The sequence below is a fragment of the Erpetoichthys calabaricus genome, chromosome 2 (genome assembly GCF_900747795.2).
Source record: "Erpetoichthys calabaricus chromosome 2, fErpCal1.3, whole genome shotgun sequence".
NCBI lineage: Eukaryota > Metazoa > Chordata > Cladistia > Polypteriformes > Polypteridae > Erpetoichthys > Erpetoichthys calabaricus.
Window position 1 is genome coordinate 119,628,921 of NC_041395.2, and position 16,014 is coordinate 119,644,934.

Here is a 16,014-nt window from a genome sequence, read left to right on the forward strand (position 1 = left end):
TCATTACTATGAACACGGAGAGAAAGCTAATAAGCTTTTAGCTCAACAAATTCACAAACAAGAAGTTCGCAATGCAATACCAGTAATCACCAACACGAATGGAGAAGAAATCATTGACCATAAAAATATAATGCACGCATTTAGAGATTATTATAAATCCTTATATTCTACTGAGTTCAAAGAAGACAACACACAATCTAATGCATTTCTGGATACATTACAGACACCACAAATAGATGCTTTAAGCGCTGAGGAACTGGATAAACCTCTGACGCTAACAGAATTACTAGATGCTATAAAGTCACTTCAAAGAGGGAAATCAGCAGGCCCTGATGGTTACCCCGTAGAATTTTATAAGAAATTCTCCACTCAGCTAGCTCCCCTCTTATTTGCAACATTTACAGAAGCTAGAGACAACCAAATACTACCTTAAACATTTCGTCAAGCATTAATCACCGTTTTTCCTAAACAAAATAAGGACTTGTTACAATGTGCATCATACAGACCAATTTCACTCCTGAATAATGATGTTAAGATACTCTCAAAAATTCTAGCTTGAAGGATGGAGAAAGTGCTGCCCTCGGTAATATCACAGGATCAAACTGGATTTATTAAAGGCCGACACCTATCTTCCAAACTCCGACGCTTGTTTAATGTTATATATTCACCAGCAAAATCAAACACCCCAGAGATATTACTATCATTAGACGCAGAAAAAAGCATTTGATATGATTGAATGGAACTACCTTTTCACTGCATTGGAGAAATTTGGGTTTGGCCCGAATATTTGTGCATGGATCAAACTACTGTATACCAATCCTGAAGCTTCATTTTGTTTTAACAACATTTGTTCAGACTACTTTAAGCTAGAACGTGGTACCAGACAAGGATGTCCCTTGTCACCACTGCTGTTTGCAATCGCCATTGAACCACTGGTGGTTCACTGTCAAAATTCTTATCAGATAAAGGGGATTATCAGAGAAGGACTGGAACAGAAAATTTCTCTATATGCAGATGATATGGTTTTATATATATCAGACCCAGAAAACACTGTGCCTGCAGTTTTAACAGCACTCACAGAATTTCAAAAGATATCTGGTCGTAGAATTAATCTGAATAAAAGTATACTCTTTCCAGTGAATTCACAAGCATATAATATTAGATTGGACACCCTACCTTTTACCATAGCAGATCAGTTTAAATACCTAGGGGTAAATATCACAAGTAAACGTAAAGCTCTTTATCAACAAAATTTTGCAGTCTGTATGGAAAAAATTAAGCAAGATTTGCATAGATGGTCAACCCTTCATCTCACTCTAGCCGGAAGAATTAACGTTGTTAAGATGAATATCCTTCCTAAACTTCTTTTTTTATTTCAAAACATTCCAATATATATCAATAAATTGTTTTTTAAGCAATTAGATTCAACAATAACCTCATTCATTTGGAACTCAAAACACCCACATATCCGAAGAGCGACCCTACAAAGACCTCCGGCAGAAGGTGGCATGGCTTTACCTAATTTTCAGTTTTATTACTGGGCAGCAAACATACACACCATAAAAATCTGGACACAAAAAAATGAACATACACAGGCTTGGTTCGCAATAGAAGTAAAATCCTGTAGTACTTCTTTTATACTCCCTGCTCTGCGCTCCAATAAATGCAAGTTATCGGAAATATACTAATAACCCAATTGTGCTTTACTCACTCAGAATATGGAACCAACTTAGAAAGCATTTTAAGATGGAAAATCTTTTATCCGTGGCACCTCTGCAAGAGAACCACCTCTTTCAACCCTCGCAAACATATCCAGTTTTTAATACCTGGAAAAGTTTTGGGATTAAAATGCTCGGAGATCTGTATATAGACAACATATTTGCATCTTTTGAACAATTATGTTCCAAATTCAACCTCCCAGCTACACATTTCTTTCACTATCTTCAAATTAGAAATTTTGTTAAACAGAAACTGCCCAATTTTCCTCACCTCATACCCTCCACCATGCTGGAAAAAATACTGCTCAACTTCGAGGAATTAAACACCATTTCCGCATTATATGAAATCTTATTAGAGTCCCCACCTTTCAAAGACCCAGGAGGACATTGGGAAGAAGCTCTCTTAATCAATATATCAGAAAAGGAGTGGAAGGTAGCAAAGCAGAGAATTCACTTGAGCACCATATGCGCAAAGCATAGAATTATTCAACTAAAAATTATATATTGAGCCCATCTGTCTCGCTTAAAACTGTCCAAAATGTTACCAGGATAAGATCCAACCTGCGAACGCTGCAACCAAGCTCCTGCCTCACTGGGTCACATGTTTTGGGCCTGCACCAAACTAACATCATTTTGGACCAAAATTTTTACGTGCCTTTCAGACAGCCTTGGGGTCACAATCCCTCCTAACCCATTAACAGCTGTGTTCGGTGTTCTTCCAGATGGACTTAAAGTGGAGGAGGACAAGCAAACGGTGATTGCATTCACTACACTTTTGGCATGCAGACTTATTTTGTTAAATTGGAAGAATCCTAACTCTCCTCTGACAAGTCAGTGGGAAACTGATGTTTTATATTATTTGAAATTGGAAAAAATCAAATTCTCAGTTAGAAGATCTGTACAGAACTTTTTTAAAACCTGGCAGGATCTAATCAATATTATTTTAGAATAAGAGAAATAACTATTACCGCATTTAATTCCCTTCTCCATTTTTTATTTACCTATATATATTTCTTCCTTTCTTTTGTTTATTGTTGCCTTATTAAAAAGCCCTAAGCAATTCTGTTTTGGCTAAGCTCTCCTTCTCAGGGGTGGGGTTTGATTTGTCTTCAATTTTTTTTTTGTTATAAATTGATCTATTTGTATGGAATGATTACAATAAAATTAATAAAAAAAAAAAAAAAAGAAATTCAGTCTGAACATTGCCAAACCGATAGCACAGATAGTACATGACCCTTAATTATATAAATCTCTGTTCACCATGACAGCCAGATGCTGCTGGTAGAGTCTATAAATGGAACAGTTGTTCATTTATTCATAAGCACATTTTTTCAGCTTGTCCAGTTTCCTCTCATATCCCAAAGATGTACAGGACTGAATGATTGGTATCTCTGAATTGAGTGTAAGCGTGTAGGTCGTTATGCTGTTTGATGAATAGGTGTTTTCTTCTGGAGCCTGACTCTTCTATGATGGCCTCAAGGCTGCCATGGGTGGTCTGTAAAATGGTTAGATGGTGTGACACTAGGGGTCGCTGTTGCCCCGTAAAACCCACAGACAACACGTCCAAACACCAGGTAAAAGTCCCAGTAATAATTTTTAATAATTACAATAATATGCACAAAGCACCTCCACAAAACTCAATACAATAATCAATAATCACAATAATAATATAATAAATCACTCCTCCACTCCCAGCAGTTCCGTCACACTACCTCCCAACTCCGGCTCTTCTTGCTGGGTTTCAACCAGTCCTTTAAATAGTCCGTGACCTGGAAGTTCTTCTTTCCTTCAGTCCATGCGATTCCATAGCATGTCCGGGTCAGATGGAAACCCTGTGACTAGGGAGTACTTCCGGGCTATAGGGAAAATACCAATCCCTGTGCCTCCCTGCAACGTCCCCTGGCGGCACCCACGGTATTCAGCAGGGTTGTGAAGCCGAACTCTATTGTCCATGATGCCCTGCGGGAATCCGGGTCCCCTCCATGTTGCAGGGAGGACTCCATCTAGCGGTCTGGGGGTGCTGGCCGGGATAAACTGCCGGCCATCTCTCACAATGGATATTCTACCAAATAACCACAACACTGATATTATATTTTTAACCTATGTGCACAATCTCTCCCACTAGGGTCCAGTTCCTATTTGCTTGTTATTTCTTCGAATTTAGAAACCAGTAATTCAGGCAATGAACCCCAAAATTAATTGTGGCAACAAGTACTGATTTAATAGAGGCTTCTGATTTTCTTAGCTACTTAATTTATGAAGAGGATGATGCATTTTGATATTTCATCAAATACATTTACTATCATTCTGATGTTCAAGAATTCTGACTTTGATTTGAAATACATTTCTTCTTCATTTTTTTAAATTTGTGGAAATATTGCAATTTTCAATCAATACAAAGAAAACCAGTTGACAGCATTTTTATTACTAAATATTCAAATAGGTAAATTAGTCAAAAAAGAAACAATGTTCCTATCAGTGACCTTATTGGTTCATCCAGAATATTAGCTGGACAAAGCTATAAAACATTTGTCCTTGATGTTTGCTGTGTCAACTGTTTTTCATTTCAACAGAGCACTTAATACCCCTACTTGCTCTTTTCAGATGGCGTGGTTGTGTTATATCATCAGTGGGAGAACAACAAGTACAATGTAATAATTATGTTCACTTGTGGAATATTGAATCTAAATAGCATGCAATGGCAAGTTTTGACTGACAGCTTTCTCAGGTTTTAGAAAAAGGAGGACTGCACTGAAAGTTTCAATGTTCCATCAGTTATTTCTCCTATTCTTTCATTGAACCAATAAGACAAATGGGAAACACTTATTGCTTGGATTAAAGTCAATTAGTATATAAGGGGATGAAGCATTATAACCAGATATCCAACTAATTATGAAACCTACGTATTTGAAATTAGAACCTTATCCTATCAACATTCAGGGTTAGGGCTGTTTTATAACTAAAACTATCATCACACGATGGCTCAGAAAGAATAGAAACAGCCCTGTTGAGGTTATACAGAATACCAGTAAATGGCAGAGTGCGCGCGCGCACACACACACACACACACACACACACACACACACACACACACACACACATACACATTAATTTATAGTTAACCTAACTCTTTTTGAGATGGGATGAAATTTAGAGCCACTGTAGAAACATCCATGTGGATATTGGGAGATTATTTGGACTAGGCTGAGTAACCCAGCCACAGGGGATGCACAAACCAGTGTGTTTCTTCATGCCAGCCCCAAGCCGAGATAAATGGGGAGGGTTACATCAGGAAGGGCATCTGGTGTAAAATTTTGCCAAATCAATATGCGGACAACAATTTTGGATGATCCGCTGTGGCAACCCCGAATGGGAGCAGCCGAAAGAAGGAGAAGAAGAAGAAGATTGGGACTAGGCTGAGTCTCACACTCAGTATTGTATAAGCTGTGAGACAGCAGAGGCAACCACTGTCCTGCTCCATATGTCATCAGTTTATGGTATATTTTGAGGTAAGCCTACAGCATTATTTTATTTTTATGCTAAAGATGAGCAATATATCAGTATCTTCAAAGTAGGACTATTAAAACTAATTGATCATTTTAAGATCTAAAATTTCACTACATTCATAGCGTTGCAGTTTTTGTGATTAGTTGTGTGTTTCTTTTTCCAAGCTATTGTATTTTTGGCTTATCAAATCCAAATAATCATCACCTAATAAAGCAAATGTTTTTATTAATAATTGCTGAATCGAAGTAAAGCCAACCAGAATAAGAGAATAACCAAGACATGGTTGGTATATCAATAAATCACACAGGGAAAGGATAAACATGTAAGTAACATAGTGTGCAAAAACAAAGGAAACCCTACATTTACATTTATTTGCTTAGCAGATGCTTTTATCCAAAGCAACCTCCAAAAGAGGTAAACAATACAGTAAATCAGCAAGTGTAATAGGTCAGGTATCAAAAGTTGATTGCCATAAGTGAAAGATGTAAAAGCTCATACATTTGCAATCAATAAAGCAATTAAACATAGAGAACTAAGAATAAAAGTTTTTTTTTCACTTTTCAATTAGACAGATATTCATAGAATAGATGGATCTTGAATCACTTCTTAAATCTATTACCATTGTGGTCCTTATCTAAAAAAGGATTTGAATCTGCATCTCACAGATGATGTGCCTTATGTTGTTACACTCCTCAGTGAAACACTCCTTTTTTTTTCTCACCTTCTATATACTCGTATCTCTCTCTGTTGGAACTTCTAGGTTGTCTTACTTCCATGAATTAAACCCTTGTAATACTCTTCTCATGACTCCCTGATCCATTCTGAAAGGTAGGAAAGGGCTTTAAGCACTGGCCAAGAGCTTCTTACAGAACTACCCTGGGAATAACCTTTGGGGTCAGAACTAAAGGGCTGGTTTCCAGGTGCTTTCTCCATCAGTTTCAGGCTCTTTAGTGCTAAATAACCCTCAAATCACCAGCCCTTTGTAATGAATAGCTGGAAGGCAGATGTGCCATAACAGGTCTCCTGCTGCCCCCTATTGTTTTGAAGGAAAACTGCATTGTTAAACAGCTTCCTAAACTGTCCTTCCATTACAAGTACACTTGCAGAATACAAAACTCTGGGGCTTCTTCCATAATTGTGGATCTGGGCTGGTTCCATTGAAGTAGGCACTAAAGTAACTGATACCAGTGTGGCATTTACTGTATGGTCCAGTTTCTGTTCTCTATCAAATGCAAATAAAATGCCAAATGTCCATAATCATGACTATGACTATATCCTCCTCCCCATATAATAATAACAAAATAAAAACTTTATTTAGAATAATTTAGTTGTAAATATATTATTATGAAAGAAGGTAATGTTTCTCTTTGGAGATGTTGCTGCATAACTCTGGAACATGTGGAAAGGCGCTATATAGGCGCCCGACCCGAGACAGACTGGACACGGAGGCACACATAAAATAAACAAAAAGATTTATTTTTTTCTTCACCTGTGGGTGCACGTCTTCCCCGTGTCCCACAGGCAGTACACAGTCCCAAGCACAAACACCAAATAAAACACACAAATAAAGCACTTTTCCTCCATCACTCCTCCCAGGCAACCTCGTCATCCTCCTCCCGATTCTCGCTCCTGTAGTGTTGGTTGCTGGCCGATTTATAGTTCACCCGGAAGTGCTCCAGGTGCTTGATTACCATGTTCCGGCTGCACTTCCGGGTGTGGTGAATGCGTTGTCCATACAGGCTCAGGAGTCCTAGCTGCAGCACCCCCTGGCGGTGCTTGCGGGACCCAACAGGGCTGCACCCAACTCCAATTTCCATGGAGCCCTGCGGGAAACCGAGGCACCACTCTAACCCAGGGGGCGGCCATCTAGTGTCCAGGGGGAGGTGTTGCACTGTCCAGTACTGCTCCCCCTGAATATAGAGTGCAGGGGCGTCCCGGCTGCCTGCCACAAACACTTCGATCAAAAGTCATTTTTCACACTGCTTCCTTATCTGTTTGTCTGGCCTATTATGAACTATATGACTGATGCTAGGGTAGGCTAAGACTACACATAACCCAAATGTGAAGTAAAGATTGTTAAAAACAGTGAAATGGATAGATGGATGGATTGATGCATTAATTATATTTAGAAATAAGAGGTTGGGGACAGTCTTTCTGTAAAGGCTAGGTTTTAAAAACATGAGGGATAGGTGAGGCTATCTAAAAGAGAAGTAACTGAGTGAAGTTACTTAAATACAGGTTATAGCTTGTTTCTTGTGCCCCAAACTTTGGGCAAAGTGAAGGTTTTTTAAAGTATGATCTGAGATGGCCACACCAGTCTTGAAATGACGTGCAACAGCGTATATTGTGTATTAAGCACAGAAGTACACACTGTAATTCTAAGGCACAGACAACATTGCATTTGAATTGTCTGCTTTCTTCGTATGCCAAACTAGCTGCCTCAGCTAATTTGCTTATATTTCACTTTACCTGCCTTGCTGTTTGTTTTTTGTGTGTGTTTCCATGCTTGGGTGATCAGTGTAAACTACACCAAGTTATCTAAAATAACCATGGTGAATTGTTTAAGTGGAGTGGCATGTGGGACACATTCTTTAATGAAGAAATTGGAAATCCATAGTCATCTGCACCCATGACTATCGGCCTGTAATCTGTGTTAATTACTTGTCAGTTACACAATGACTGTGGAAAGAAAGTGGATTGTAGTTCCTTGTTCCAAAGCGTAGTGAAGCTGCCAGATGCTGGCAAGGGCCGCTGATTCACTTGTCTGGTAACATGATGGAAGACAGTTTGTTTTATTGAGCACCATTGTGGTTTGTGTTTATGATTTTGGCAGATGCATAGGTCCTGAGTTTGGATCATGGACTTAGGCCCTGTTTGTGTGTGTTTCTTCTTTGCTATTCCATTTTTCTTACCACATCAAAAAAGTAGGTGCAAGTTATTTTAACTAGCAACATAAAATATACTCTGTGTGGGTTTATATGCATAAATGTGACCTGTGATGTGCTAATGCCTCATCTACTAGGATAGGCAACAGCTCCCCACAAAATAAATGGGTTCTTAAATGGATGGATGTTCTCGCAAGTGACTTAAAAACATAAGCCTATGAAGACAAACATAAAGGAAACATCCAAGCATTTAAAAGTACTGTAGGTGCTGTATTGAAATTATTTGATTATATAGTCAACAACATAAATCAAGTAACACTAAAGATTAAACTACAAATATAATATCAGACTTCCTTAGAAGACCTAATAACAATACCTTAATCTGATAGTGGTGCTGCCCCTTACAGCCCAAGGAACTTTGTTACACTCCTGTACCTATAACGTTACCTCTGGTGTTTGTACCCCATGTCCAAAAGTGTTTGTTTTAAAACTCAGGTATACTCCCAATTTTCTCATTAATTGGTGATTTGAAATTGTTGTGATTTGTTTCTTTAATTTTTTTATTCTTTTGTTCTGTTAGTATCTGTGGTCTCCATTCTGAAATTTATAGACCCAAGAAATATTATTCTGGTATATATTTTTCATTTCAAAATGCCCCTACAGTGTCGACAGTTTTTACCATCATGCTGCAACATTGTTTTGATTTTCTCATTGCCTCCACAATTTTGTCTTTTGTTGTAGTGGTTGCTGTGGGTAATGTCCAGGGTCACACTACGCATGTTGTTAGAAGTCAAGGGTATAAAGGTCCACTCCATACACTTCCTGGTATCTAAGATTGTATAAAATCTGTGAATCTCCTAGTGATATTTATTTTGATGTGTTTCTGGTTAAAGACCTGTAATTCTCTCCTTTTTGACATTTTTGTTCATTCTTTGGTTATAATGAAAGATAGGCTTTACTCTTGGTTTACAATCTCGGCTTGTTAAAGTCTTCTGTCTGGGTTTTGTCCTCAAAAATCCTTTGTTTCTTTGAGACTGAACAGAAATTGATATAGATATGTGTCTAAAGGACTTCCCTTCTACCCTTTCACTGGATTGGTCACACCTCCTCTACAAACCAGAAACAACTGGATGGGTCTTATTTTGCATTTTCAAATGTATTACCTCAGGTCACAAAATGTTTCACCCAACATGAAGTCTGACAGAACTGAAATTCAAGCCCATTCTGGTCTCTAAATTTCAGAATTTAAAATTATTTTTTAGTGTGTCTGTATCACAGCAATTTACTCCTGGATTTGATTCTGGCTGGAGTATTCATATTTGGCATACTCTCTCCATGTACATTTTATCTGACAGCAGAAGATTTTCTTTTACAGTTCATCGTATGTGTGCCTGTATTTGAGGATTTTTTTATGTATTCTGTGAGTATTGGTGCCTTTTTTTCTGGCTGCTCCATGTCCTTTCATTATACTGAAATGGTAAGTTGGTAAAGCAAGCTCAATGGATGCAAAATTTTATCATTTTGGCACATTCAGTTTAAAAACGGGGGAAAAAAAAAAAACCCAACAACAGGTGTCCAATGAATTGACATTTCCCATGTTCAAAAATGAAGGACCAAAATAAATCCTTTTCTGGGCTACAATCTACCTTTTTTGAATTTTTCATTTGTTTTAATGAAACTTGAATATGTACAGACTTGGACTTGGTAATTATTACCATTAACTTGTTGGCAGGGACGACCACTGAGAAGTCTGCACAACTGTGTTAATGCTGTTCGTATCATTTGAGCTCTCTCATTAATTCAACAGTTTCCCTACCAGGTGTTTACTGAGCCGCACGTATTTATTTATTTTTGAAATAGAAGAGCAAACTTTATGAAAGCATGTCAGTTGTCTGTGATTCTCTAAGCCTTGTGATACTGGATTGCTAAGGCTGAATGAACATTATGCTAATTGGCTGGTGTACACATAGGCAAGGGTGTAAGGAGGCTGAGCTCGAGATGGGTTTTGCCCTCCCTGCTGTGCTCTTTCTGCTTTGCGTTTTGATTGTTTTGGAGTTTCCATTGGAGAATTGTTATTAATTCCTTATGTAGTTTAGCATTTGCTTTCCAGAGAAATACCCCTTTCACATTCTTCCTATCTCCATGCTTTCCCCTCTTCTTGTCTTACTGCTCTGGGTTGCTGAAGATCACGGCTTCTACCCCTGGACACCGAGGTGTGTTTGGACTGTTTATTGACCTGCGACATTGCTTTCCTGCTTCTTTCTTCCTGCTTTAAAGTTCAACTACATTGCTAAATTTCTCTTGTCCTGAGTTTATGTTTATTTTGTTTAATAATGTGAATTGAAACAAGCATTGAGCTTATGGACACTTGTATGAAAGACATTCAAGACACAGCACTACTACCTGCACCTCGAAAAGCAGGAGACAACAGTCACACCTTCAGGGTTGTGTGCTGTGACTTAGGAATTGATTCTGATCATTTCTGTATTGCACATTTCTTACAGGAAGGAGGGAAGAGGTACAAGAGACTGCTTAAGAGGAGTGAAGAATCAGGAGTCGTGACAGAAAGGTAATGATTGAACCTTTCTTGTGGATGTGTATATTGTCAATCTACTGAAGCTTTACATATACACATCAATCAAATTCATTCCAAAGATGTGTCTTTATGTGGATTGGCCAATCTTAATTGGACTAATGTGCATGTTAGTAAGGATTGGTTCATTTTTTGCATCCAGTGCTGTTGGGGAAGACTCAGGTTCAGTAAATGGATGGACAAATGAATACAGAAATCATTTAAAGCATAATAAATACAATTCATCTTGAATGTTAAAGCCCATCTGTCTGCAAAAAAAAACCAACAACAACAGAATGTGTAAAATTGAGTTTCTACAAATGTCTAATGAGAAAAAAGAGTGTTATATTGTATGATGTTTCTAACTATCTGTAGCCTTCCCAGCATGACTAAATGTGTGTATTCAATCTGTGTAAACTATATATGACATCTTTGTATGAATATACAAAATGTGTATGCATTTATTTTTTAATGTCATGTTTTAATTATTTATCTAAACTACATCAGTCTGGTTTCTAACATGCTGATCTAGTTCAGTGCTATTATGATTTTTTAAAGCTATTTTTAAGTTACATTCATAAAATGCAGTATATTCAGTAATTAATTAAGTTTTTGATAAACACCAGTTCCGTCTGTCAATTTCATTTAACATAGCTACATATCTTTGTGTCTGTCTGTCTGGTCTTTGTCTGTTATTGTACAGCTCAATGAACAAAACAATTTATAGAACCAAAAAGCAATTTGCTATCTCTGCATGGGGCATTCCCACATATGTCATTTCTTCTCCACCCTTCTTCATTACATGCTGTATTTGTATATAATGTATACTTGTGTGCATGTTTCATTGTTTGTATGTGTGTGTATATATATATATAATATATACACCTCAAGCAGCGCTTTGTTCAGGGAGGCATTTTTATGTTTTTTTTTTTTTTTTTTTACATTACTAAACAGTAATACATCTAAGTTAAATGTGTACCTAAAGAATTGCATAAACATCTGTACAGTATTTATATACTAAGTTGAAAAATGTTATTTAATAAAATTTTCATTTAAGGGTTTAACATTTTGTATTACTCTGTTCACGACGTTAACCCCACATGTCAATATTTAGCACTGGTCTTCATTTTCTTGATTTAAACATACTGATCTTGGTGCAGGGGAGGATAGGAGGAAAGGTTGTGGGGAGGAGGGTTTATGACCGTCCTGGTGCAATGCTAGAAAAACCCTGAGAAAGTAAAAAAATTATACCTTTTTTTTTTATTTCAAGTTTCTGCTAGATGATTGAATCAATTTTGTATCCCATAATTGCTAAATAAGTTATCTTTGAGTGGCACTAAAACCAAAATAAGTCTCTAGTACCTCTGTATTTAACTTGTCAGCTTGCCAGCCAGCTTACAGTGCTGACTGCCCTAGTATATAATGACAGAATTTGACTAAACAGAAGTGTAATGATAATCCCTATTCATGATTCAGGTGTGCAGTATCTTTGCTAATTATGCAAAGAATGCAACATAACCATCCAAGTAATGTGCAGTGACAGTTTTTAAGCGAGATATCAGCTGTATGCCAGGAACAAAGGTGTAGGTAGAGCAGTGTTTTCTAACCTTTTTTTTCTGTGGTGGCACACCATTTGTAACCCAAAAATCCCAAGGTACACCACAATTCTACCAAACACAGAAGCATTAAATCTATACATGTGCTAAACTGTCTCAATGGGCGGAGCAAGGGGTGGCAAAAAAGCAGCTTGGAATTTGCTGTTCACAGACACAGCACTTATTGAACACTTTGGATGCATTTTCAGCTGCTTCGTCCCTTTGTCCACTCATCTAGGGGGTCCTCTGTCTGCCTCACTGCACTGACCTGGGGTCAGAGGCAACCCATATATCCACTGTCCCTTGGCTTTGCAAGAGTCACTGGTGAAGATGCACTTGGACAGATGCACCTGGACAGATGCACCCTCGACATGTCTCCTGTCTGCTAAAGTACTCTCTAAGTGCTGTGTTTGCAAAACAGTGATCAATCAGAGCTGCTTTTATGTTGTCTTCTCCAGGTAGTCCAGTCTTTCTCAGACAGGTCTTGACAACTTGAGGAAAATTGTCTGTCTCTGGTCGGACCTAGGGGCACTACAGTGTTATTTCCAATGTGCACCAGTTGAAAAACACTTGTGTACAGTATAATTATCAAGCTGTTGATGGTGAACAATTGAGGATAATGTTTTAATGTATCCCCATTTATGAGATACTTATTCTTTCAATTAAATCAGTTTTCAACAGTGCATTCAAAGTCAACAGTCATATTGATCGTTACTTTGACATGTCTGTGTCTCACATGCTGTGCTAATTTGATGATTTTCTTATTGCCTTCTTTTCAACTTGCCTTTTAGGAAGGCATTCAAATTCAGGTTGTACTGGCTCAATTAGTATTTTGTTAAAAGTTCAGGTTTAAGGTCATTGTTGAACTTTAAACAATGCCATTAATTTTTTTAATTCATTGTGTTGATTCTACATTAAATTTGTGATTCAGTGTGTATTTACTTCATGTTTTATGTATTAATTTTATAATTACGTGTTTTAATGTTAGATGTGATTAATCGTGATTTATTATTTTTTTAATCTATTCTTTATGCCCTAATATATATAATGTATATAAGTGTATGTATTATCCATAGTGTACCCTAATGATATATTTATGCAACATGTGTGCATATATGTGTAATATATTTTCTGGCCTCAGCTCTTTTCTTATTTCATTCTTCTTAATCAATCTAAGTGATCCACTTCTACACATCACATTTTAGTCTTTAGTCATGCTCACAAGTTTCCTTGTGTACTGTTCACCTAAATATTTTATTATGGTTATTTAGTCAATTTGCCCTCTATAGCATTTAATCTTATTGACTTCTGTGACAAAATGATTTTTTTTCTAAGAAAAAAATGCTTTTTTTTATTCCTTTTTCATTTTTGCTCCTTATTTGAGTATTTATAAATAAATGTACTGTAATAAGTAAAATATATTTTGCTACATTCTTTTATCCATGTGTAAAATCCATCCTTTTTTCTTCTGCCACTGCAGGAACAATCTTTCACAAAGAATGGACAAAACACGCACCAAAGAACTACAGTTTTCAGAAGGGAAAGTAATCCTGTAAGTATGTAACTTTGCTGCATACTAATTTCCAATTTTGCCACCATCTTTCATGATTTCATCACGTCGAGAATTGGTCTCTGTCTCATAATGTGTGTGCCATTAGTAGTAATAATGTGAACTGCTCTCTGGCAAGACATACACTGTAAGTGTCTCACCAATAATTGCAGCAGCTCACTGCTCAAACAGTGTGAGCCCCAGAATTCTGCCACCTCCTCCAGTGGTGTTGACACTCAGAAAGTGGGCTGTGACTTGCCTTTTCATGTTGACTATGATATCTGACCACTTATTTTAATTTTGGGCATTGTGCAACTTTCTGAACTTGAACTTGAACCACGGCATCAATTTCCTTTGGTTGCTCATATCACTGCTTAAGCCACCAAATAGTATGCTTTCCTTCCTTCCACTTCACTGAGCCGGACCTCCATTTCTCATTTGCTGAAATTCTTCGTTTTTACATGTGCTTTTGCCATTGTCTTTTAACAATACACTGAATAGAGGGGCTATTTATATTGATTTGCATATTCAAATAGGCAAAATTCTGGAGTGGGCTGTAAGTTTGTGTGTTAAAATTCATGTTGATTGGGATTTATAAAGGGAAAGAGCATAAAACTTTACTTAGTTTTATACATCTGAATTTTTTTGTGCTTACACACATTCCTAGTTTTGTCTGTACACCATGTTTTAGTGTGAATTCTACGCAAGGCATTATACATGAGGCCCCTGGTTTTATGTAAACATTCTGCCAGTAACACATCCTACACAGTCTTAAATCTGCTTAACCCAACTTAGGATCACAGGGGACTGGAGCCTGCCCTGCAGCATTAGTCAAAAATCTATCCTGTGTAGCAGTTAAGGCTTTTGTCCACCTCTTGAACCCTCAGGTACCACTCTGATGACCAGGTGAAAGTATGAATAATATTTATTTTACTATTACACAGTGCACCAAGCACCCTCCACTCCACACTCATATACTCAATAAACTCTTACAATAAACCAATCCTCCTCGCCCAGACACGTCGCCACCCTACCTCCCAGCTCAGCTCCGTGTTCTGGGCTTCCCATAGTCCTTTTATAGCTCCTGACCCGGAAGTGGTTCCAGGCACAACCCACAAGTCCATTTCCTTCCGGGTCAGGGCAAACAGTCCTCTTCTTCATCCCGGGAGTATGTCGTTTCTTCTGGTCACGTGACTATGACACACTCCCAGGGTTATAGGGCACGCAAGAGCCCACTAGCCCCTCTACAGCGACTCCCGGTGGCCCCCAAGGTATCCAGCAGGGCTGTGTGTATAAACTACAAAGTCCATGAGGCCCTGCTGGAAGTCGAAGCACCATCATGCTGTCCGGAGGGCTCCTCCTAGCGGCTTGGGGGTGGCGACCGGAGTCCGTAGCCGGTCGTCCATCACACCTGGAAGAAGTGTCCCTTGATCAGAGGGCCCACACTCACACTGAGAAAACTTAGAAGTGATACTTCAATTTATCTACACAACGTTTGGGATGAGGTAGAGAGACTGTTGTATCTGAAGGAAAACCCTCACAGACCTGGTTTGAATGTCCTGTTCCAAATCTGATTTTTAGACTGTTACTGATTGACCTTGATGTATGAATGAAGGCTTCTTGTAAAGAAAGCGGACTAGTGTTACAGTAGATGTTTAGAGTGATCTCATGAGCTGAACTGTCTTTGACACAGCAATTTTACAACTGTATCATTAGACAAACATCCTTTTAGCACTGGAACATTTGACTTGCATATTACAAAGCGCTGCTATTAAAACATTTTAATTTATTGCATAAAACATTTGGAGGATTAACCACATTGCTTTTTCAATGGTACTTAAATCTAAGTTGGGGCACATCCTTTGAGTTATTGGCCTTTATTCCAACCAGTTTTTTTTGTCTTGACCTAATGATTTTTTAAATTAAGTAACTTTATTTTGCATTCAGTTCATAAAGTCAAAAATATTACACTGTTATTACCTTAAACTGTACACTGTATTCTGTCAGTAAACTGTCTGAAGCAGAGAATGTCACCAGAGGAGACTTTCCATGTTGGTATGCTAACAGGAGAACTTAGCCTTATGTTGTTTAGCCAGCATTCAGAAGTGAATCCCGAGTTCTTTTAGAGGATTTGAGGTTGTGCACGAGGAAAATATTTTCTCTGGAGGGTCCCTTGTTTCCAAACAAT

General features: G+C 37.9%; 1 protein-coding gene across 1 annotated transcript in view; it reads left to right on the forward strand.

Annotated features, from left to right (window-relative positions):
* schip1 (schwannomin interacting protein 1) overlaps window positions 1–16,014 on the forward strand; it is a 982,269-nt gene that overhangs the window by 46,991 nt on the left and 919,264 nt on the right. Inside the window, exons 3-4 of the mRNA XM_028794440.2 lie at window positions 10,615–10,679; window positions 13,758–13,829. Of these exons, the coding sequence (XP_028650273.1) occupies window positions 10,615–10,679; window positions 13,758–13,829 (137 nt within the window). The remainder of the gene's footprint in view (window positions 1–10,614; window positions 10,680–13,757; window positions 13,830–16,014) is intronic.